Below are 24,823 nucleotides of genomic sequence, written 5' to 3'. Positions count from 1 at the left end.
CAAAGATTTGGCTCCTAACTCCTGTGATTAAGGATTATTTGAAACAACCCAAACCTTTGTTTACATCTCTTCCATTCATTCATGTGGAAAGTTTGTTGCTTTAGCTTTCTAATTGTAAAAGACAGCCGGTTGCAGTTTAGTGTGCCTGTCTTGTCTAGATAAATAAGTGTGTATTTATCTGTATCACCTAGTGCATGTGTTGGCATGTGTGAGTGTGTGCATGCTGCTGATATCGCAGGGTTTGCAAACAGGAGTACTGCTGGCTGTGGACCAAGAGGAGGTTTACATGGGGCTGGGCCACGAGGGCTCAAACCACCTTACTGCCCCTATCCAGACACCCTCCTCCCAATCCAACCTGCCCCTTGCTCCTCAGCCCGCCCAGCCCACCGCCACCACAACCAGTACCAGCACCCCTCCTCCACTCTCAGCCACTCACATGCACCCTCTTTTCTCTCTCCTTCCTGCCGTGTGCCATTCCTCCCTCTCTCTCTCTCTCTCTCTGCACTCACCCAAAGTGGCCAGATCTCTCCTCTCTTTCTCTTGTCCTGTCTGCATCCCTCCACCACTCTTTCTTTCTCTTCCTCCACGCCGACCAGCCCGAGTCTGTTCACATTCACCTCCACAAGTTGAAAGGATCTCAACCCACCGCTTTCCCAAACTTCCTCCGGCCAAAGACTTTATTTTCATTCTTGACCTTTTTTGGATCCCTCAACATTTTACTACCGTAGACGCCGGTTGGTGTGTGTTAGGTCTCCGGTGTTGTGCCCCTGGGGACGTCTCTGTGGGTTTTGACTGGCGAGAAGAGCGGAGAAGAGTTTTTTTTGACACAATGAAAGTTCAGCTGCTGCTCCTGTCGGCCCTTGTTGGCCTTTTGTGCGCCTTCACAAGTGCAAGTAAGTGAACTCTCAGCTATCACCATCCTACTGTTAGCACACTATGTCCTCTCTCTCTCCCTCTGCCTCCATGTGCCCTCACCACACTTCTCTTTGTCTGCTTTAATCCCTGCCGATTGAACAATAACACTTTGCAGGCTGGATTCATAAGGGGGGAAATGGTCCAGGTTTCATTTGTATTCATTAATAAGTTAATGCGATTGTTTGTTTACACGCAAATACACAAGTGTTAAACACTTAAATAACTAACACTTTTTTTGTGTAATATCTAAGAATATTTCTTCCAGCATCTGCGGTTAATCCACCAAACTTGGCCAAAGATCAGTGATTGGAAAAGCGAAGGTGTTAATTTAACAAAGAGGGATCAGCTCATATGAATGCTCCGTGTTCATTTTAACAAATTACCTCATCCTGCTTTGCTGTATTTTTCCCTCGCTGTCACTGTTGTCTCCTTTTTTCTTTTTTTCTTTTTTTTTGCAAGCATGGGGGGAAAAAATATATGATGTAATAGCAAGAAGCTCTGGTGCCTCGTGTCTGTAGTTTTCTTGGCACAGCCAAAAGAGAAGAAAGCAATATCCTTTGGAAGCGTCCCAAAAACTGTGGTCATGTGCAGGGGGGGGGGGCTGTAAACTGTAACATACACCGTACATATTTATCCGAAAGCCTATCCTGTGCTTCCTCTCGTTTTACTCCTGATTCTCCTATTTCTCTCTTGCTGCACTTGATTTTGTTTTCTCCTTTTTCCCTCTGTTTTTCTTCTCCCCCCTTCATCTGTGCTTTGTCTCCAGTCGCTCTCACAGCATGTATCATTTAACTTTCTGTCTTTCTTTGCCTTGCTTTCTTCTTTTGCCTTGACCAGCCACTCTCTGCCCAGTAGTTGTGGCTGAAGCCCGAGGAAAGTGCAGGACAGGGCAGGGCCGTTTTGTGTCTATGTGGGTGTATTAATAGTGGGAGGCTCTATATTTAAGAGGGTCATATGGATGAGAGAGGAGCAAGAGACGTGATGAACTTTGAGAGCTGCCCCACCCTCTTTTACCCGTGTGTTGTTAGCATGTACAGCACACCAGCCCTTGGCATTTACCCATCTTTGGTGGGGTTGCAAACTTTACCACTTAAAATAACCCCTTCCTTCTCCACCCCCCAACCACCACCGTCTCTTAACAGCCCTTCAGCTTTCTCAAGCTCTCTCTCGTCCAGGTTCATGAGTGTAACCCTCAGATTTGGGGGAACACAGGATGCACAAAAAGCGATGGGTCTATTGTTACACGACAAGCTTTTCCTGGTCTGTGTGTCTCTCCCGTTTTATGGCGGGGTTTGCTTTTTTAACTGAGGAAGAAACTGCTGAAGTTTTCAGAAAGTCTTCCCTGTTCTTGTTAAGAATACAAAGGAAATCAGTCATTCCCCACTCATACCTCGCAAATGGAGCCTTTCTAACTCCCATCTCCATCCTGTACAATCATCCACCACCGCCCTCTCGCTGCTACTCCCCCCGCCCCTCCCCTCGTCTCCTTCTTATGAGTTTTGTCTGCAGTTGCTTGGCCAGTAACATCCCATTCACATCTGGCCGCCAAAGGAAGAGGTTAATGCCCTTTGTCCGAGCCCGCTTGAAGAAATGACCCAAATGTTGCGCTCCTGTTCCAAGTATGAGACACACGCGCGTAAGGAAAGACCACGAGGTCCGAGGACTTCTCACACCAACTGAATCTAATTAGGAGAAGAAAAAATGTAAAAAATAAAAATAAAAATGTAAAAATAAATAAATAAATAAATAAAATACTTCCATACTTCCAAAAATTTCCCTAAGGAGAAAGATTCATCTGTTTAAGGAAAGGGGAGGTGGAGACTGTTTTATCCCAGACCAAGCCCTTATCCTGACGAAACTGAGACAGTAGCAGCTCCAAAAAGATTAGAAAAAACACCAAGATTTATGTGCATATCCTCAACAAGTAAAAAGGCACAAATGCCAGCCTTGCACTTCCTCTGTGAGACATGGAAAACATGAGAAAGGAAATGCAAGCCTGGATGTTCAGCATGATAATGCACCGTAACTTGTTTATTTGTGTTCCCTTCGTTTAACATCACGCCTGTTCCGGTTCATTGTGCTGTGGCAATGTAGTGAGAAACTGTAATGCCCGAGATTAAAGGCCAACTTGATGTAGTGCCAATTTCTGCCCCTGGTGATAGAGTCCAGATGGGACCTGCTGCATGTCTTTTTTATCTGAGTTAGAGTGGGAGGAGAAAAACACGAGTGGCTATAAAATGAATGTGGACACACATTCAACGCACATTGTGTTGCATCTGCGATAAGGCCGGCTGAAAATATTCCACTCTTGCTTCAAAAAGTCCTCAGCGTGCACTGCATGGCACGGCCCGGTGTTTTTAGAGATGACTCCCACTAGTTTCGCAGGGGAGTGTACGTCATGTGACATCTCATGTTGGTGTGGTGAGATGGGGAGGGCGTCTGTATCGCTCACACTTTACTCCCTAAACACCACGAAAAACATTCCTGAGATTCGAAGATGAACACACTCCCTCACATCTCATGCACTGATCTTTTCTGTCCCACACAGGAGTGTGAATTAGCAACTTACGTGCACACACACACACACACACACACACACACACACACACACACACACACACACACACACACACGTGCATACAGGGGGCTTAAGTGACAGCTAATTGTGATAATAATGAATGGAAGCCTGTACTCCCACCTTTGCTGTCTCTGGCTGTATATTATTGTGTCCCTCCATCACTCTTTTGTTTTTTCGCTTTAATTTATATCAGAAAGGAGTGAACTTCCCCCCTCCATTTCTTTCTCACCTCATTTTGCCCAATTCCTTTACAGCTTTTCACTCAGCCCTTTTCTTCACCTCCCCCTCCCTGTCCTGTTTTTTATTTTCTGCGTCACTTAGTTTTTTAGGGGGAATTGTGGGAACAAAATATCATGGTGGACCAAAATAATTTATTAAGCTTATGTTTTACTAAGTAATAATTGTGTTTATTTTTTTTTTACTCTAAGTTAACCCTTTAATGCACAAGTTCACATACATGCACACAAACATGAATGAAGGTTTTCGGGGCGCTGGATGATGTTTCAAGCATGCTTGACATGAAAACCGATGCAATGATGAAGAAGGTTTGAAAAGAAAAGAAAACTGCTTCCAAAAAAAGTTTAGTTATTTAATGAAAACTAACTGGAGTTATTTTTTTTTTACCTTAAAATTTAAATTATATATAGATTGAATAAATATCCTTAGTGTAACTCTTTGTCAGTTTGGTAAAATTTGTTATTACAGCTTGCCTGATGAGGGGCTGATGGAGGTGTTTTTCGAGGGTTTGGATGTTTACAAGACTGTGAGTCAACTGCTTAAAGTAATACCTATAATGATTTGCAGAAACTCTGCCACTGGCATATGCCCTCCACGCAACAATAAAAACCGACTAAAACTGACCCTGAAAGTAATAAAAACGAAACTAAAGGTAAACATGTTCAGAATGATAAACACTGAACTGAAATAAGAAGAGCAGCTCTGGAAACTAACTGAAACGTAACTAAATTAAAAAGGAAAAAAAAAAGTCAAAATTAAATCAAACACTGAAACTCGCGAGAAAAAGCAAAGCATCCAACTTTGCAGTCATCGTTTAACTGACTGAGAGTCAGACTAAAACTAGTTGTAGAAACTGTAGCAGCGTCAGGCTTCCTGTTCTAGGTCTGTCCATTTGCCCACTGAGGATGAACACAAGCTCACCTATGTGTTGCACACACGCAATACATCTTGCTATAAGCGGACACACCATGTTCACAGTGAAATCAAGCACTCTAGACGGGACACGGGGTGCTCCCTGGCGTCTCACTTTTGAAACATGCCATTCCCTCAAAGCTCCCCCTCCACCCTTGCTGCTTTCTCTCCCCCCTTCTCTTTCTCTCCAAGGATTCAGCCTTCTCAGCGGTTTCATCAGCAACAAACCTATCCTCAGGGAGTCTGGTTTATGAAGACGACGATAGTGAAGAAGTAGATTAAAAGGAGAGGAGGGGGGAGTGTATGTAAGCCGTTAAAAGTCACTGTGTTACTCACTAATGCAGCTGCATTAACCCAGAAGGGCTAGCACGGTGGGGAGGAAATACTACTCAGAGCTAATTGTGGGAACTGTACACATAATGAAACAATTGGTAGTGGAGAATGAGGGAGTGATTACACGTAGCACAGAGCCACGCTCAGTGGAGCACAGACCATTTTATCATCGCTTACAGACGTTCCAAACAAACAGTCTGAGTCGCCATTAGTAAACCCCCTTCTCAATAGTCTTCCTCAGTGGGAACAAATGTTTTGTTATATTTACCCCCGCCTGTTGCTAATGAACACACCAGGCAGCACAGTGCTGCACCGGTTGGTAGACTAACCCCAGCCATTCAAGAGTTATTTTTACCCTGGGTAAAGCATTCTCTATTATTTCAGGTATTTAGAAGAACTGGACAAAAACGGAGCTGGAGAGAGCATGATGTCAGGAGCTAAGTTTGGAAGACTCGCACAGAAGCTCATTTTTGCTCTCTGCAGTAAGGAGGCTTTGTGCGATGAATAGCTTTTAATCGGGGGTTTTTTTTCCAAAGAAAAAGGCGCAACTTCAGGCCAGCAGCTTGTCAGTGGAAAGTTAGGCGCAGACTGTAATTTTGGTGCCACGCTGAAATCTACCTCCTTAATTTTGAAACGGTGCTGTCCAGGCTAGAGTTTCATTTGTGGCTGGGAGGATGTTGAACGTGGGGAGATGGAGCTCTGGTTATTGGTGGGAAATGATCATGTTGAGCCCAGGCCGGCTCGTGGTCCAGACCCTCATGAAAGAGGCAAAATAAACGCTAAATACATGTTTTTTACAGATGGGACAAAATAAGAGACTACCATGACACAGATGGTCTTCTGAGCTCTGACAAAGTGCGTTTTAGATATTAAACATCAGTCAAGAAAACATATGAAACTACAGAAATACAAATGAACTCAGATGTTTTAAACTGCATATCGTCTTCTTTTTTTTTACCTTTTCAAAGAAACTTTCATGCTTTCTCCCTGTGACCCCACCCTCCTGTGACTGCACGGATTAAGTGTCTGATGGTTAACAAGCCTGCCTGCGCTCTGCTTACACATGCGGCAGTGGCTCCCTCCACAGGAAATAAGTCAGAGCATGTGGCATGCAAGTTCGCAAACACGAGGCCCTGAAGACCGGATAGAGGGATGGGGAGGGGGAACAGAGGGAGGATGCATATTATATGAAGTCAATGGGTGGGGTGTGCATGCTGATACAGTGCTGATGATGGGAGAACCGGTATGAGACAGACGAGGAGTGTGAGAAGGGGGAAAGGTCAAGTAATGACATCATGTTGTGAGTGAAGCGTCTAAACATTAACGCTGTTTATTTTTCACATTTTCACCCATCCCCACAGACGGAGGCAGATCTATTGTCCATTTATTTACTGGTATTGTTATAAACTTCGCATTTTGACTCACAACGATAAAGTTCGTCATTGTCTTAGACCGGGTATTTTTTTTCTTTTTTTTAGCTAACAATGATAAAGTGAAAGGCTACAGATAGGACGATTGAACTGAAACATTGCTGAATTATGTCAAACAAGAATTTGGTTGAAACGACAATGGCCTTTCAAACTTCCACGGCATGAACATGCCAATCAACTGTGCTCTGAAGTTACAAAGAAAACAGACCTTAAACAAACAACATTTAATGTCCACTTTTACTTGAGCTATCATCTTGCTGAGTGTTGGATATGTACTAATGCACAGGTTAATGATGAAGGTATTATAACATAGATACCGATATGTCGGTATTTGCATTTATAATCGGCCAGTAAATGAAAGCAAGTGACATGAGAAACACCCTTCAAACATGAGTGTTGATGTTGCACGGTTTGTCCATCAGAGGGCATGCCTCAACTTCCCTTTTGCGCCCCATGTTTGGTGCGCACAACCAGCTGATCCACGCAGAGCCTGTCAGAGCGTAAACGAGTAATTTACTCAACTTGCTGAAACTGTAAAACAAGATTATTTTTCAACTGAATTGTGATATTATCTTAGTAAGCACTCTTAAATAACTGCAGATAATACATGTTAGGGAAACCTGCTTATGTTTTGTGTGTGTCTTCTCAAAGAAAGAAATATTGACTGGAGTTTTTAAATGATCAAATATCAATATCAGTCTCAAAAATGTGTCAGGGTTCTTTTAAGTGCACGATCACGGTTTTAAAATCACCCGTCCTGAATATTTAATGCTAGGGTCCATCAGGCTAATACTCAGTGTTAACAAAAGCCAGATGTTTATCTGTTAGTATTCAAAGCGACATCTGTAACATGTCGTTTTTCATCACTGAAAAGTTCGTGATCAGGTGGAATTGCATTAGCAGTACAACCCCAGTACCTGGGTGCATTTTACCTAGCTGCACCAAAAACATCCTTTCTTGTTTTTCAAACTTGAACTTACTTTTAACTTAACTGGAAAAAGATATAAATAAAAAAAGAAATAAAAAAACCCCAAAATAAATTATAATTTGATGAGTTTTGAATACTGGGAATTTTCACAGTTAAATTAAAGAAATCAGCAGAGACATCGATATCACAGGGAGAAAGCCAAAAATGACCCATCGAGAAAGCACTCTGTGATAGTGAAAAAACAAATTTTGATAGATGGAAACCTGTGACCTGGGAAGCTTGGGTTAAACAGCTTTCTGCCTTGAATGTTTGGCCTGTTTTTGATCTTATATTTCTTATTTCCTCCCCCCAGATCCAATTACAGACCCTACAGAACTTCACAATTCATCTGTGGTCATTACAGAAGGAGAAACCACACCTGGTGTTGCTCTAGAGGCTAATCCTACCACTGTTGTCACCAGTCATCCTCCATCTGTACCAACTACGGCCCATTTCGAAATTACAACACACGTTTTCAATGACCATACGAGTGTGCCTGTGCCTACAACTGAAGCCCTAGTCACTGAAACAGAAGCTCCCAATACACCTACCCAATACGCTGAATATACGTCTGAGGAGACCACATCGTCCACTGAGCAAGTACTCAGTGAGTCCCAAACAGACGACCTCACTGAGACAATGGGCCCTACTGGGACAGTGATCCCTGCTGACACAGAGGGCACTGCTGAGAGAGTGGGCCCTGTTGGGACAGAAACCACTGACCTGATCATTGAGGAGGACACAGAAGGTGAGGAAAGTGTGGGAGAAAGGAGAGGTCAGTTTGAATAGATATAATGGTGACACTTAATAAGTCTAACATACACTTAATAACCATTGCTGTTTAAATATATTAACTATGGATCTAAATGCACTAACTCTCATCTAACAGAGGCCCTGAGCTCTGGACAGATTGTGGGCATTGTAGTCGGCGCCCTGCTGGCAGTGGCCGTCATCACAGCAGTGGTGATTGTTGTCTTGAAGAGGATGGGCGAATACTCGTAAGTAACTCACTACCGCATGTACATAAGCACAAAGATTAAATCCATGGCAGTGTTACATAGATGTTGGGCACTGAGTCATCACTGAACCATCCAAGAATGAAGTCACATAGGAAAGAAAAGGTGACTACGAATTCTCCCAAACCAGCATTTCAATCAAAATTGTTCCTGAGCACATGTGAACACAGACGTTCCTTCCTGAAAGTAGATCAAGTCCATATGAAGTGACAGTTTTCTGTCCCCTGTGAACATATGATGATAATTACTGCTAATAATGATGGCGAATTTTTGTGTCACAGGTCTGCAAGGAACAAAAAGCCTGGCAGAAAGCAGAGTGTTATGGTCTTTGTAAAGTTTTCTATTTTACCCCTTCAGCTAATCATTTTAACCCCTCACACACCTATTTACAGCCATCTTTTTCCCAAGAGCTACTGACAAGGCTCCATAGTTGTTCCTCTGTCTGCTGACATAGAGTCCCATGCTTCTAGGTGGAAAATCCAGCATTCATGGTGACAAGTGGCCTTAAAATGAGCTTGCTTATTGACTTAGTATCGGTCTACATGGCCCATGGCCGTCAGCTAGAGGGGTTTTGTGTTAACAACTTGATTTGATCCCTAGAAACACAGGGGCTTTGTACATTAGAAACAGGGTTGCTAACCAGAGCAATCGCCATCTGTTTGTTTTTTTAATAAGTTAACCAATAATCAGATTTTCTTTAGTTATTGTACCGTTTGAAATAAAAAAAAAACACAAAAAACTTTTTCACAGAAATTGAAAATTGTGTATTTTTTTTTAACTCCATTCAACTTTTGAAGCTGCGTAATCTATGAATTATGCATAAAACCATCTAATTTTACTTAACAAGTCCCCCGATGAATTAACTTTAAAATAATATAAACCCTAACTGCCAATCATATAAAAAAAATCTTTTCCATCTCTGACCGGATCTCTCTTTGTATCCCACAGACCTTGAGGAAAAAGCCTACAAAGCAGCGGGACCGTGCGAAGTTCTGGAAATTCTGAACTACTGAACTGTGACGTCATTTCTGATTATTAAAAACAAGCACGCGATGCCAGAACTAAGCAAACCTAACCAGCTCTCTGGACTGTGTTAACAAAAGCGAGGGGCGAGGGGCACGGGGCACGGGGTGGGGAGGGTGGGGGGTTTATTTTTTTAATGTATATATTGCATGTATGTGACACAAGAGGGGTACATGAGCCAAAATCCTCACCTGCCCCTGCAAACTTCCTGATCCCGAGGAGCTGTTAAAGAGAACAAAACAAGGTGACAACAGGATGTCAGGAAGAATTTCAGGCTTTTCAAATGCATTTTGTAGAAAAAAGACAAGACAGGGGTAAGTCCTCCACATAAGCGATTTAGTGACTGACTTAGATTAATACCAAGAAAGAAAAATGACATAAAAATTAGAAATACTTACAAATCAAAGACATAAGGAGGCTGGGATTAGGAAAGAAAACAAGAAATACTGTTGCCAATTTTGCTGGATGTATATACAGTGCTAGACAAAGACTATACTGCATTCAGTTACTCTCATATGTTGCACTCGCATAGGCTAGGCATTTAATATTATGGAATATGCAGTACACTATGTACAGGCAGCCTTAGGCTATTGTTGTGGCTAAAGCACCCACGAGCACCGGTATAGAGTATGCTGTCATGCAGCCCCTAATAGGTTGGCCAACTGGATGAAGCTTCTGGCCCTGGTGAGCTCTGAGGGTCATCAGACACGAAAAGACACCCCTCGTTTGCAAGAGTAACGTGACATTCTGCCCAGTTTAACACTTACATATAAAAACCTAATACATATCTGTGAAATTTAGCAGAAGGGTTTGTGCCACTGTCTCTGGTATTCTCTAGCTAGCTAAGATGATTTTTTTTATTTTTTTTTTTGGAAGTGCATTAAAAATGTGAATTGAATGTACTTTTAAACTGATACCCATTCCAAAACAAACAACTTGGCCCGTTAGCTTATAAAGGCTCGCACATTTGGTTACCAGACATAGCAGTGACATTGTCTTGACAGTGCTTCTGTTAATACCAGAACAGCCATCCAGTCTTTTCAGTTGACCTGACCCTAGATCACATGCATAGGATGACAATTTATAATTGCACTTTGTTTTAGTGCAAAGTGTTTGGCAGTTATGCCTTTTTTTTTTTTTTTTTTGCAAGAGTGTGTCACATGGATGTACAAATAATGACGTCTCGGCTTACCCCTGCTTGCTTTAAAAACGTATTTAATATGTGCACTGAATGAGTGGTGTAATATTTAATGAACAAGCTTCAGACACTGCAAATGTTTGCAACGATACATGTCCCTCGTCCCACCCACCCCTTCTGCTTTGCTGCATATTATCACTTCTGAGTCTTTAATTTGTGCCGTCTGATTCGTTCAAAACGTTTATTTAATTGCAGTGCTTTTGGTCATACTGTTTCAATAAAAACAATTTAAAACACAGTATTTTTTTGTACTAAATTATTCTCTAAAAGCTGCCCTTTGTCTTTGGAAAATATCTCTTTTCTGTTTATTGTCCCGTTCGGATCCTATCAGTTGCAGATGATCATATAGATGGCTTGGAAACGCCTCCGAGTGAATTTACTCTTTATCAGAGCTTTATCCACTCTTAACTTGGAAAAATACTTGCGACAGTTAAAATCACATGACACTTATTTTCTGTTTCCACATTCAAAATGCCAACGTTATTAACGACCCTCCCCGGGGGCAGTGTCCAACTGCCCACTGTGATTGGCCCGTTTAAGTAATGCTTCAGATTTTCAAAAAGAAAAAAGAAAAAAACAGCCCCTATTAGCAAGCACACAAACAGAACCAAATATGGAGTACCATATGGCCTTGAATCATTGGGTCTGTTGAGCCCTCTGACAGTTAGGTGTGTTTTTTTGTGCCGTGTTGCGGGGCTTTTCATACGGTGCTGTTAAGCTGGGGCAAGGCTCCAACATTAGGCTGTGAGCCGCACAGAGATGCTCTGTCTCTGGCAACCTCTCCTCCGTGTGGTTTTAGGCAGCGGCCCAACACCCACCACCCCAGCCTCTGCCCCAACGGCTACTTCATAACTCTCTTTAGCTCACTCTCTTGCCTCAGACTTCTGGGAACAATGGAGTCTTTTGAGAAGGGCAAATGGAGACCCTATGGGCTGTGGCTGTGAAGCTGCTCTCTTCTTCAGCAAGGGAGAATTCTGTACATCGCTACAAGGTGGAGTCACTTCCTGGGTGGGCCCCTGCCCTGATCATGTGCACTCACACACACACAAAGAAATAACAGAGATCTAAATCACCAACTTTGTGCCGATGAACACATGTTAGAAGCATTATAACAGTCATCCAGCAGCAGAATGTCTCAGGGAAGGCAGCTGTTAAGATCACCAATCAAAGTGTGTCATTTACAGAGAGAGTCCAACTCAAAGTCATCATGACGCATGGTTGAAGCAGCACACGCAGGTCTGTGTATCATCCGACTGTTTGTATGGCGTGCAGGCATAAATGTGAGCTTTGTGTTTGTGTGGGCACACTGCGTGCGTCTGGACTGTACAGGTTTCATATATTAACCAAATCCAAGTAATGTGGTCATCAGGTTTTAGTCACTACAAAAAGTCCCCCTCCCACTCCGCCTCCCCTTCCTGTACGCGTCTGGGGGGATAACTGAAAATCTGTCTGAGAGGAAGGAGGAAATCATTCGTCTCTAGCGGACAGATGGATACGGCGATATCTTTCGCCTAAACTTAAGACTGTTGGATGTGAGTTTGTTTTTGCGACAGCCAGATCACTCTAGATCACTCATAGCTGACTGTGAGCTGCCTGTTTTTGCGACGTAGTCCACAAAGGAGAAAACTGATTATCTTTATTATTTGTGGGATCATGTTTGGCTCGGTCAGCAAAATGTAATCCTAACAGGACAACTGAAGCACAGATGGTATAACAATAAAAGAATTTCTAAATACAAACCTGAAAATCAGCACCAGGTTGATTCTGTTAGATTGGCTGTTTACAAGCGAAGCTGCTTACCTTATATGGCCCCGAAAGGTTGATTCTGTTCATCTGGACGTAGCGTTTTCAGTGGCAGAAGCGTTTCGTCACTCATTGTTCATTCAGTGGGCTGCTTTCAGTTATTGTGCAAATGTGCTGTTTTTAAGGTTGGGGAAACCTGCAGTCAGCTGAGACTCAAGAAGTCACTTGGATGAGTGACGAAACGTTTCTCCCACTGAAAACGCTACGTCCAGATGAACAGAATCAACATTTTGGGATTCACTTATCTAAGTAGTTAAATAACACAGCACGCCACACAGAAAGACACGGAAAAGGAAGGGAACTAATAAAAGTGTTTAGGTGACATTAATGAGATTTGACAGCTCTTTTTTAAATATAAAACACTGTTAACGTATAACAGTTTTTGTTTTTTTTTAAAAAAGATGTCACTATACTGTTTATAATTGCGGGCAGCATGGTGGTTAGCACGCTTGCCTTGCAGCAAAAAAGGTCCTGGGTTCAACTCCACCATCTACCTGGGGCCTTTCTGTGGGGAGTTTGCATGTTCTCCCCATGTCCGGGTGGCTTCCTCCCACAGTCCAAAGACGTGAGTGTGAGCGGTTGTTGTCTCTCTGTATTAGCCTCTCACAGCTGGGATAGTCTCCAGCCCCCTGCTACCCTGAATTGGATAAGAGGAAGAAAATAGATGTTTATAATTGGTACTTACATGATACAGTCTTGCAGTAAAATGTGTTGTGGTAATGGTGCACAGGTTTCAGTTATCCTTACTGACCACTAAATTTTTACCAGTAGTTAGTTGAACTGGTTGGCTTGTGACCTACCTCTTGCCAAATGTCAGCTGAAACATGAGCGTACTCTCAGATAAGTGCCTGTGCATCTGCAGTGTTCATCTCTTGGAGTTGAATGAATACGATCCTACGGTTCACCAGTGTTCAGGGGTTTGTGATGTCATGAAAAAATGTCAGCCTATAGACCTTTGAGTGGCACAGACAGCTGGGCCCACAAGTGGGGGTGGAAAACTAAAGAGAGGGTGCTCAAAGTTGAGTGACATGCAGAAACAGTGTGTGTGTGTAGTCAGATATATTATGGATAATGCAGGAGAAAACTGAATTTGCTTTCACAAAGAGGTGGAGATAGTACAGCAGGTAGAAGATTGATGCTGTATGTGCCTTTATGAGTTATATACGTGTGTACGGTGTCTATATATACACAGCATGCTCCTTGATGGGGTTTAGTGTGACCTCTGAATGTGTGTTTGCATGCAAAAGCAAATCGGGGCTGTGATTTTGAAGGGCACATGCTTTATATGGACTTTAGGGGATTATTAGCATGTAAGTGTGATGTGTGCAAGTACAAGATATAATACAGTGGGCTGGAGTTACATGCACATGTGTGCAGGATCAAGTTTTTACACACAGTTTGTACTTGTGTGTGACATTTACATATTCTTCACTGAACATCTGGCATGCAACAACACGAAGCAATAAAATTTTTATTTGGTCCGAGTGACGTGACATGTTGTCTGATTACAGGCAAGTCTTTGTCTGGGTGTGTGGCATGCATCTCCTATAAGAGACCCTTTATTGTTTTTGTACCAGTGTTCTGCTCAGTAATCTGTCTGATACATGAGAATGTTATAGGACACGTCTTTCTCTTTCCTTCTTTGCCTTGTATGATGGTGAAGGTTTCATTGTGCACAGTGTTATTGGCACAAACTGGCTCCTGCTGCACAGGACACACTTTTCTTTAGTTTACTTTCTTAATCGCTCATCAAAAATATTAGCAAATGTTCAACCTTTTGACATAAAAAAATATTCTATTCTATTTTTTGACCATAAGAACTTAACACTCAACTTAACTTAATTTTCATACTCATCAGAGAATTTGCTGACCTGAGTTACCCCGTAGACAGAGGTGTTGTTATTGTGGAAAAAAGCTCACCTTATCAGGATAGAAAATTTTCCTTTTATAATCAGGACCACAATGTACAACTTTCATACGATTTATAGTACTCAAACATTCCCAACAGCATAACATAGCCAGTGGATGCCCTAACTTTAGGGTCATTGATTGATTGAAATTATCATCAATATGTCGGAGAAGATCCTGAGAGCGGTACAGCAGTGAGTGTCTGCAAAACTTGTTGGTGCTTCTGTCATTGTTTAAGGCTTAATTTCTGCCAGTGGTGTTGGTGATCTTGTCAAAATTGAAATTATGAACACAGAAAAGTACTGTCAGAGTTTGATCCACCATGGAATACAATGGCTTCAATTTTTTAGTATGACAATGATTCAAAACACACTACTAATGTAGTAAAAGCCTACCTGATAGAAAAACACACAGTCATGGATTGGTATCACCACACCCCAGACCTAAACATTATTGAAGCAACGTGAGATCATCTTGACAGAGAACAGAACAAAAGACAGCATCAATCTAAAGAAGCCTGGAGAATTACTCATGAAAACTACTTACACAAATTACAAGAAAGCTTGTCTAAGAAAGTTCAGACAGAGTAGTTTTTGGTCATAACAAACACCAACTTTCAACATTGCTAGAATCATGCAAACTCTGTTTTTGGACAATATATACACTGTATTTCCTTCCATATATGTTTGCATTTTTAATGAACTGCTCCATCTATTTCCCAGTTTTCTTGCAAAATATCAAGAAATGAGGGATGGATCAAGACTTTTGCACAGTAAATTTAACAAAGACTAACAGAAAACTGTATTTAACAGTAAAGGAAAAACAAAACATACAAAAGAAAATATTTTTCAATAATTTTAGACTAATAGACTGGCTTACCTTATAGCTCACAAACTAGCTGTTGCATTTACTACATGAACTCATTTAAGTATCCCTTGTTTTAAATACTGTCTCCAAGTTTAAACCAATGAATAGAGTCATGAAACATGTTTATCTTAAATGTATAAATTACAAAATCACTTCACAATTTAATCCGACTAAATAATTTTTCTTCCCCGATAAAATGTCTGGAGTGGAGAAAGTATAAACACAGGGATACAAAAGCAACTTTAAAAACACACTTTATCTTTGTGCAAGTCAGCACATAGAAGGGTTTTTTTGTATAGTGTCACTGCAAAGATTTTCTATGTGTAAGCTAACATTTTTCCCTGAGTTAATAAAGCGATGATGTGACACTACAGCTTGATCACTCATTGTGTTCTACATTTTATGTGCTCATTCGCATTTTTATTTGCAAAGCTCCTCTCCACATTTCCAACTGCTTAGCCATGTGTTTGACGTAACTTCCAGGCACTCAGCACCTGCTTAGACGATGACTTGACAGATGTGTCTGACCAGCAGACTCAATTGGAAACTTCTCATTATAATTCCACAGCTGGAATTGCCATCAGCTGTGAAAGGCACGCTGGAGCTCTGGGTAAGTTTCGCTATGACAAGCTATAAATAAACATCATCATAGTCAACTTGCCATTAAATGAGCTATGTGCCACCTAATGCTGTTTATCCCTAAAGAGCCACTGCATATAAGCTCACCATACCACACTGTACCAACTACTTCAGGTTTTCAAAGTTGGAATTTACAAGTGGGAATATAGAGTAGAAATGTATATATAATAGATGAAGCTTTGCTATTTATGATGAAACACCCCTTAGAACATATAAAATTAAAAGAGACATGTCATGCATGTGCCATGAGAGTACCACCCTTGTTCTGCACAAAGAGTCTGGTGAACTTGTTCAGATGCTTTCAAAATCCTGTACGCTAAGGTGGACATGATGCCAAGTGTCTGTCAATGTAGATGTGAGCTTAATATGAGCTAGTGCCTTGTCTAGTAAGGGAAAACAGAGAAGTGCTCAGTGCACATCGTGAAACTTCTTGACACAACATGACAACTGTAATGAAGGAGACCTGAAAATAATGTACTAATTCAAGTGGAAACATCTATTTAACAGCTAACTATCAATGCAAGTTGTAAATGAACCAGAAAAATACGTGCCTATTTACCTTCCATCCTTAGAAACGTTTTTGTAAACAGTTATATTTATACGTTTATCAATTAAAAACTGAAATTACACTTCTACTAAACACTGTTAGAACTAGGATGAATTACTCATTCTAAATGTCTAAAAACGCGCTAGTCCTACTGTAAATGATCAAAGTTTCAGAATTACCCGCATGGAAGGTGCACCCAGAGCCCACAGAGTTTATTATATGCCGCCCTCTACAGGTCAAATCCATACACTGCACTGACTGTTTGGTTTTAGTGTTTTTTAAAGAAATTAAAATATCCCCTGTTGTTATCATTCATTATGAGATTCAGCAAGATTGAAATGGCCATTATCCCCTTTCACTCTGGGGGTCGGATGCCAGCACATTATCCAAAGAGGCTGTTTGGTACCACTGTGTCTTTTTGTAAATATTGCACTCTGATCTGGCCATAAGAATATAAGAAGGAAACGACAAGCTGGGCGAGTACCAAGGGCTGAGAGAAGAGCACTCGATGCAGTGCGCAGGACCCTCAAGCTCCCAGGCCTCCGGTTGAGGACCATTTTTAAAGCTAGCAATTACAATAATAAAATAAATTTAAAAATATATCAACAGAGGATTTCTCACACCTAACAACCACAAACATGAAGATGGGACTTTTGTTTTTAAAGAGTAAAAGTCAGCAGAACTGGAGCTGAATGTCTAACATTTATTAAAAAATAAATAAACAAGCTCCACATTAATATTCACATTTAAATCTGAAACGACAGTTTGGCTGCCTCTCGCTTATAGCGTGTATGTGCTTTTGCTTTCAAGTTTTTTATGGGCTTTAACAACACTGCTTTTGATTGGACCAATTTTGACATCCATTTTGTCTGACCAATCAGAAAGCCAGAACCTTGTTGGTGCATTAAGGAAGGGGAGAAAATACAACTGTCTACTAGCAGCTCAAGAGGAATATTAGAAGTCCATCTGCGGCGGTTTGTCTGCAAACACGAGTATGTACGCGAAACCTTTACGTGCACTTTTATTTGACTTATTCTTGAAGGTTGTGTCGCGAACTCGACGATACATTTAGCCAGTGCTTGCGAGCTAGCATTCATGCTAGCAGCATATCGTTAGTACTTTAATGGACGATAACAGCTGATTTCTCTCACTTTGCTGACAGCATTGTCACGAGACCTTGGCACTTACAAGTGCATAATTTGCAAGCAACTTTCTTGCATCCTGGGGGTAGTTAAATGTGTGTACTCAAAAAGTGAGTTGACCTTTCAGTGGACAAGCTAGCAGCCTGTGTAGCAAAACAGTAATGTGACGACGTGTTGTGTGACCAGTTAGCAATGGTGCAAGGACGGGGAGCGTCATCAAACCAGGTGAAGCAGATGTGCGTGAACGCACTCCAAAGATATAACGAATTGCAATTATAGTAATATAAAATATTCACAAATGTGTGTTATAATTACATTTTACGTGATATATGTATTAAATAAACGCGTTTCAGCACATTTTAATGAATATCCTAATTGAATGTTTGGAGACTGCCTCTAATTATTCAGTGCGCAGGCCCTTGAATGGTGCTGGAACAGTTTTTGTTTTGTGTAAACGGCACGATTTTGATATATTTGTGCTACAGAAACGCGCCACGGGATTATCTGCAATATAGGAGAAATAGTCTGTGCATTAGTGAGTTTTTGTTTACGTTTTCTCTTCTCGGTGCAAGTGCGCTAGTAAATCAACAGTGATGCTGAATGAATAAAAATACATGTTTTAAACGGGAAACCTGCTTAAATAAACGTAACGCTTGGTTTATGCTAATTTTGATGCTGTTTAGTGCGAGTGCAGTCCTAAGAAGCTACGACAAATCAGGGACACGATGGGCCTGCCATTTTGTTAAACCAACAAGAAGATGAATGTCCAAATGCACCAATTTATTTCTCAAATTAAAGGCAGGAAAAACAAAAGCTGTGCGGCCATCACCAGGTGAATTGAATGTAATAAGTTTAACAGGTAATTTAAGGCACCCAGGTTAAATGAGGTCATTGACAAAGATTATGAGTATTTTTGGACTTGTAATTGAAATTAAACATTTACAGAAAATAACTTTGACATGGCAGCTTTTTTTTTTCCCCTTAAGTGTCTTTTATCTTATGTTGCATTTGATGCTTCAAGATCCTTCTCACATCAGCACAGCTTAACAAGACATTGAAAGCATAGTCAGCAGTCAGTAAGCCAGAAAGATAAAAGCATCCAGCTCAACTACTCTCATGCCACTTCTGCTTACTTTGATCACTTCTCTCTTCTCACCCATTAGCAGTTTGAGTTTGTCTGTCATCCAGTGTTATGGAGCTGTCTTGATAGTTGTTGTTTTTTTTGTTTTTTCCCCATGTGTTTTGTCTTCTTCCATCAGAAAGAAAACTCAGTGCGATCATCTGCTAAGGAAAACATCTGCCTGTAGTAAACGTGAAAATGGTAAGATGCTGCAATTCATTTGGGTTTTATTTTACAAAAATTGTGCCCTTGAACGCACTCTTTTAATTTTAATCCAGAGATGCTGCAATATTAGAGCGTGAACCTCAACAGTCAGACCACCCCTTTGGCCATATTTAATATGGCCAAAGTTTCAAATAACAAGAGCCAAAACCTCATAGTTCAGACCACATGAAACACTCTGTTTCCAACTGCTTTTATTTATTCTTGGCTGTGTTTGGTGTCAAAGAAAAGGAATGTCCCTCATATGGTTTTCTGAGGCATATTTACTGTCAATATTTCTTTCTTTTTTTCTTCTTTTCAATAGGTGTGACAACTGCTGAAGTTTTGTCACAGAAATACTTAAGAGAATTGGATCAAGACATCACAGAAGATGGAGCACTCTCCTTGTGTGTACATACCAGAATTTGGAGGCAGTGAGGAGATAGGGGAGGAGGAAGAAGAGGAGATCTACCAAGTCAACTCCAACATGGAACCTGACATGATGAGGTCTCATTATCAGGTTGAGAAAGATGGGAGCTCTTTCCCTTGTCAGCACTGTGAAGGACAGTTTGCCAGCAAGCAAGCTTTGGAAAAACACATGGAGGTCCATGCTTTGGCTAATGATGAGGCACATTTATACAAAAACAATACAAACAAAATGTCTTTTCCGTCAAATTTAAGTCACCTGCCGCATGAAAAGTCAAACGCTCTGGATTCAGAAGATTCAGTCACGCAGCTTCATACGTCATCCACGACTAGCTCTAATACTTCTCTTTTGTCAGCTGGAGATCTCACTGATCAGCCACACACATCAGAAGTATCAGAGGGGCATCATGCGTGCAAGTACTGTGAAAAAATATTCACAACCCACACCAACAAGAGACGCCATGAGCGTAGAGTTCACGAGAACCAGCTGCAGTTCACACATGTGGAAAAAGCTCAGCTGCCTCAAGAGGAAAACCTTCACAGAACAGTCAGTGAATCATCTCAGCAGCAAACACGGCTTGGTGACAATACACCACCTGCAGCTGTTGTGGAGAATGAAGGGGAACATGAAGAACATTACATGTTAGATGTCTCTAGCAATATTTCAGAGAATCTGAGTTTTTACATTGATGGAAAGATAGTGTCAACAAGTACAGTCAGTAAATGTGAAGCAGCTGAGGTCCATTCTGGGTCTTCGACTCTAGTTGGACTGGATGCCCTGATTCTGGACCCCTCTCATATCAGCCAGGTATTAAATGCAGATTCAGTTATAAGCAATGACATACCTGGTCAACCACTTGCCAAGAGGAGAACTGCAACACCACCTCTCTTACCACAAATTAAAACCGAATTGGAGTCTGAGGTAGTTGTGTCTTCATCTTCATCATCACTTGTATCTTCGTTAATAGAGAATTTACTTCCTCAGAATACAGAGTCTACAGTTGTGCAGAAAGAAAGAACAGTGTTTCTGTCGCCAAAGCTAAAACAGCTCCTAGAAAAGCAGGATGGCCTTAAACCGACACTTGCGCTCATTACAGATGGCCAGAAGCCATGCTCACCTGTCTCTATCTCTGTCCTACCTTCTGGAACAGGAAAGTTTAAGAGAAGAACTGGCTCTCCAACAGGCTCTCCACAACAGACTCCAACATCTAATGAAGAGTCATCATTGTCAGATCTGGGAGATTTTGATATTGTAAGTACAGGGCAGATAGAAAACCAACATAGTTCACCTGTGAACCAAACAGTCTGTGACAATGATGACGTTACTACATCCGTGACGGAGACAGCAGTGAAACCTGTTTTGCCAGACAACTGGCCCCCTGTGACAGGCGGTAATTCCTGTAACCAGCAACCTCTGGATCTTTCTAATACAGTCAAAAGACAAGAAGATGTAGCTTTAGCTAATGCTGTGCTTGATTTGAGTTTGCAAAAAAAGAGCCTTTGTGAATCTGAAACTATGTCAAATTCAGGTTCACAGGCTTTTGCCAATGAAGAAGAACAAAAAGCAGTGATGGAAGAATCCTTGATAAAAATTGGAAACCAAAACCTAAGTCTTGCAAATTCTGAGGCTCCTTTAGTCACAGACTTCACCATAGTAACGGGTTCAAACATTGTTACCCCAGTGGAGCCTGTTGCAGATGGACTTGTCTATGGACTTACCCTACCCCACAGTTCTCTCACTCCATCATCTGCCTCCTTGACTCCTGTCGCCTTGCAACCAGCTTCACCATGCACTATAGCATTTGCTTCCCCAGCTGCACACACCATGCTCCCTACTGCTCCTTCATTAATCACAGTTTTGGCACCACCGCCACCTATCTCCACTGCTTCGAGCCAACCAATCCAGGTATTGGGCCCAAATATAACTACTGAACCCTTGGTACTCTGCGCAGAAAATGCATTAAATTCTTCTGAGAGTGATTTAACGCCTACATTTGCCACTACAAACTCTGCAAATCTCGTCACACTTTCCCAACCACTTGACCCAACACTAAATTTACCTGGCCATGTGTTTCTTACTGATCAAATAGCTCTCAACCCACCAATAGTTGATTCAGCACCTATCACAGAAGTGCCGTTCACACCCACTGTAACTTTAAGTGATTCCCTACTCAACTCTTACAACATTGCCAGTAACACTGTGTTAATAGAGTGTACAATAGCTCTTGAAGCCCCAGGGAATGTAGTTCCTGCTGCAATTACCTTACAAGAAAATACAGCTGAGCCTCCAGCACCTACACAGATGGTTGTTAATCACATAGAACAGCAACAGATTGTATCTGTTCCCAGTGCTCAAACTGTGGAACCCACTATTCTTGTGTCCTCCATCGCAGAATCGGTAACTCTGTCCACTTCCACCTCAGTGGTATCAGATTGTCCTCCTCTGGGTGAGTCAAACTCTGACCCAGAGCCCTCAGTTGGGACAGGGCCACCAACCACAAAACCTGAGGAAGCCCCTGACAGTTCTGCTTCCGCACCTGAAATCTCACCTGAACCCGCTCCCTCTCCCGAGAAAGTTAATGAAGATGAATCCTCAAATGATCCAGAAAATGATGTCCAAGAGCAGACATTCACCAAGAATTTCATCTGCAATGTGTGTGATAAGCTTTTCCATTCAATGAAGGAACTTAGTCATCATGTGGCTGACCATGCTGATGACTGGCCCTACAAATGTGAGTTCTGTGTGCTGCTATTTGGCAAACCCTCTGCTTTACTTGACCATCGATCAAGCCTCCACGGTGTTGGGAAGACTTATGTTTGCAGTGCTTGTACAAAAGAATTTGTATATCTTTGCAATCTGAAGCAGCATCAGGAAGAATTGCATCCAGGCCAGCAGTGTACTCATACAGAAGAAGAAAAAGGCAAACTAAGACCTCAGAACTACAACAATTCAGCTAAAGTCAACACAGATGCTTCAGGACCTGAAGCTCAAGAGGAACTCAAGAAATTGGTGAAAAAGGAAGAGGGTGAAGTAGATGTGGGTGCTGAAGAACTGTTTACAACAATTAAAGTCATGGCTTCAGATGGAGGCAAAATCAAAGGGCCTGATGTTCGTCTTGGCATTAACCAGCACTATCCCAGCTTCAAGCCCCCTCCATTTCCTTACCACAACAGATCACCTGCTGGTTCGTTGGCTTCAGCCACAAACTTCACTACACACAACATCCCACAGACCTTCAGTACAGCCATTCGGTGCACCAAATGTGGAAAAAGCTTTGATAACATGCCAGAACTCCACAAGCACATCTTGGCTTGTGCCAATGCCAGTGATAAAAGGCGATACACACCCAGAAAGAATCCCATACCTCTACGTCACTTTGCAAAATCTCAAAATGGAGTGCTGTCTACTACCAATTCTACAAATGGATTAAATGCTTCAAACAGAGTCAGTCAGTCAAACAGGTCCAAACCTAGCCAGGAACCACCTGTAAAGTTCAAAGTACTTAACAAAAGGAAGAAAAAGTTTGCCCAAAGGGTCATGCCACAGAGGAACAAGTCCGTGCATTCATCAAATAAAATGTCACCTGTACAAGTGGGTGAGCAGCAGGAACTATTTGTGTGTCCACACTGCAGCAGGGAATTCACAATGCGTCGCAGCAGAACCAAACACATGGCTGTTTGCCCCAAGAAACCTAAAGAGGTAAAGAAAAGGAAAGAATGTGGGATCTCTGTGACGAAGGAAAACGATGGACACTTGCATAGAGGGGTTCCTCATGGTGAAGAGCAACAACAAGGCTCACCTCCACATAAAACAAGACTCCAGACGTCCGCCTCTGCAAAGAGGCCTGCCATCCTACCAGTGCAAACTGTCTTTTCAAGCAAAAGGAGTAAAATCATTATAAAAGAGAGCACGCAGCCAAAACAAGAGACGCCCACCTTGAATGAGCTTCCCATTGTTCGCACTTTTAACCCCTCCATGCGGCAGTATAGCAGAGTGCAGCACAGCGTCAAAGGAGTTCCCATCAAAATAACTATTGTCAAACCTCGGCAGACAGCACCGCAGAAGGATGAGTTGCCTCCCACCCAGAGGAGAGAAGAAGCAACCGGATCCGTCACCAGCAGTGCTAAGCAGAGCGCTTCAGCCTGATGACTACACAGCAGGCGATCGGGGATCAGCAGGTAGCAAACATAGTAGCACATGTAGCTTGTGTGTAAGTTCTCAGCACGGCTGTGTTAAGAAATCTGTTTTATTTTTATTCTCAGGACTCTGCTGTATGGATCTCCTTCAGTGACTTTAAAGGGAGAAAACTGGTAACGACACTGTAAACCCAGCAGACTTGTAGGCTGCAGAATACTGTATAATAAACTGAATTCAGGACACTTACAACAGACCATGAAGGATACTGCAGTGAGTAGGTTTGTGTATAACCAAGTCTTTGAATGCTTTTGTAGTATTTTTGGAGTTTTGTAGAGTTATCCTTCATTGCAGAAACTTTCTGTCAACGGCTTGGATTTGCACTTGAAGTTTAATCTGACTGCTACATGTCACAAACTGAAGGGGGGGTGGGGGGGGGAACTGAGCTGGAAGGGCTACTCTGCTCATTAGGTTAGACGATGGCAGGTGGCAATCATTTCCCGCATGCATTTGCACTTTTTCTTAACTGTTGTCTGTGGCCTTTTGGTTTAAACTCTTAATGCATGCTGTCTGTGAGCTTGTGATTTAAGTTGCATTCATTTGGGATGGAATTTTTTTTTTTTTTTTTTTTTTTTTGGAGATGCAGTTAGGCCTTAAACACTGCCTCTGATCATTTGTTGGCCTGTTAGGAAGTAACCAGCGTAAGTACCCAGAAGACATGCCAGAGATAAGAAAATGTAAATGTGTATGATTGTTTCTGAACTTCAGCCTACAGAATCATACAAAACCATAGTGTATGTAATACTGGTGACAAGCATCATGATAAATTGCAACTATGAATTTGAGCAGTGTCACTTAATACTTGGGAAAGTCCATTTTTCATCATGAGAATGTGAGATTAAGTTGATTTAATGCTAAAGCCTTCTCAGTACAAAACCGTATTTTGTCATTGGCCGAGCTGCTACTGTAAATACATGTATGGGAGTTTTATTAATAATGCTCTATGTGCCATCTAATGTATATAATATGACTAAATGTGTCATAAAAGTGGTGAAAACAAGTATTCTGTGTTTCCCAAGTAAAGAATTTACTTAGGTGGTTCACCCAAATACAGTCACCATCACTTACTGTAGCTCAATTTGCATATTCAGGCCTTGCAGAAGATGCTTTGAAATATTGCATTGATGTGACATTTCTTGTCATAAAAACAAGATAAAAAACGTACCTGGAAAGCTTTTGCTTGAGAACGCAGCGCTGCCTTTGCAGCCGTTTTGAATGTGTGACACCACAGATAAATTCTTAATGTCTGGGGAAGCTCTGCAGTTTGGTGAATTTACAGCGCACTCCCAAACAGAAATACTGTGCTAATATTCTGATGCACCACTGCTGGCTTTACATTTAAGTTCATGTCTAAAGAACACTGACA

General features: G+C 41.7%; 2 protein-coding genes across 5 annotated transcripts; both read left to right on the top strand.

The window, feature by feature from the left end:
- Positions 1–493: 493 nt before the first annotated feature.
- On the top strand, positions 494–10,847 carry pdpn (podoplanin). 2 transcript variants are annotated; one of them, XM_026154493.1, is made up of 4 exons: positions 494–893; positions 7,686–8,120; positions 8,262–8,370; positions 9,337–10,847. In XM_026154493.1, exons 1-4 carry the CDS (start codon positions 830–832, stop codon positions 9,341–9,343), a joined length of 615 nt encoding a protein of 204 aa, XP_026010278.1. In that variant the 5' UTR covers positions 494–829; the 3' UTR covers positions 9,344–10,847. The 2 variants fall into 2 exon arrangements, with proteins under 2 accessions (XP_026010278.1, XP_026010277.1); XM_026154492.1 differs by having other exon boundaries at positions 7,686–8,147.
- Positions 10,848–17,251: 6,404 nt separating this feature from the next.
- On the top strand, positions 17,252–23,819 carry prdm2a (PR domain containing 2, with ZNF domain a). Of its 3 annotated transcripts, none has more exons than XM_026154483.1 (4): positions 17,252–17,365; positions 18,775–18,836; positions 19,162–23,441; positions 23,526–23,819. In XM_026154483.1, the coding sequence occupies exon 3, from the start codon at positions 19,228–19,230 to the stop codon at positions 23,407–23,409; it is 4,182 nt and encodes a 1,393-aa protein (XP_026010268.1). In that variant the 5' UTR covers positions 17,252–17,365; positions 18,775–18,836; positions 19,162–19,227; the 3' UTR covers positions 23,410–23,441; positions 23,526–23,819. The 3 variants fall into 3 exon arrangements, with proteins under 3 accessions (XP_026010268.1, XP_026010269.1, XP_026010270.1); XM_026154484.1 differs by lacking the exon at positions 17,252–17,365 and adding an exon at positions 17,372–17,740; XM_026154485.1 differs by lacking the exon at positions 17,252–17,365 and adding an exon at positions 17,372–17,751.
- Positions 23,820–24,823: the final 1,004 nt, after the last annotated feature.

The sequence above is a fragment of the Astatotilapia calliptera genome, chromosome 20 (genome assembly GCF_900246225.1).
Source record: "Astatotilapia calliptera chromosome 20, fAstCal1.2, whole genome shotgun sequence".
Classification (NCBI taxonomy): Eukaryota; Metazoa; Chordata; class Actinopteri; order Cichliformes; family Cichlidae; genus Astatotilapia; species Astatotilapia calliptera.
The sequence above is the reverse complement of the archived record's forward strand: the minus strand, read 5'-3'. Positions and strand labels throughout refer to the sequence as shown.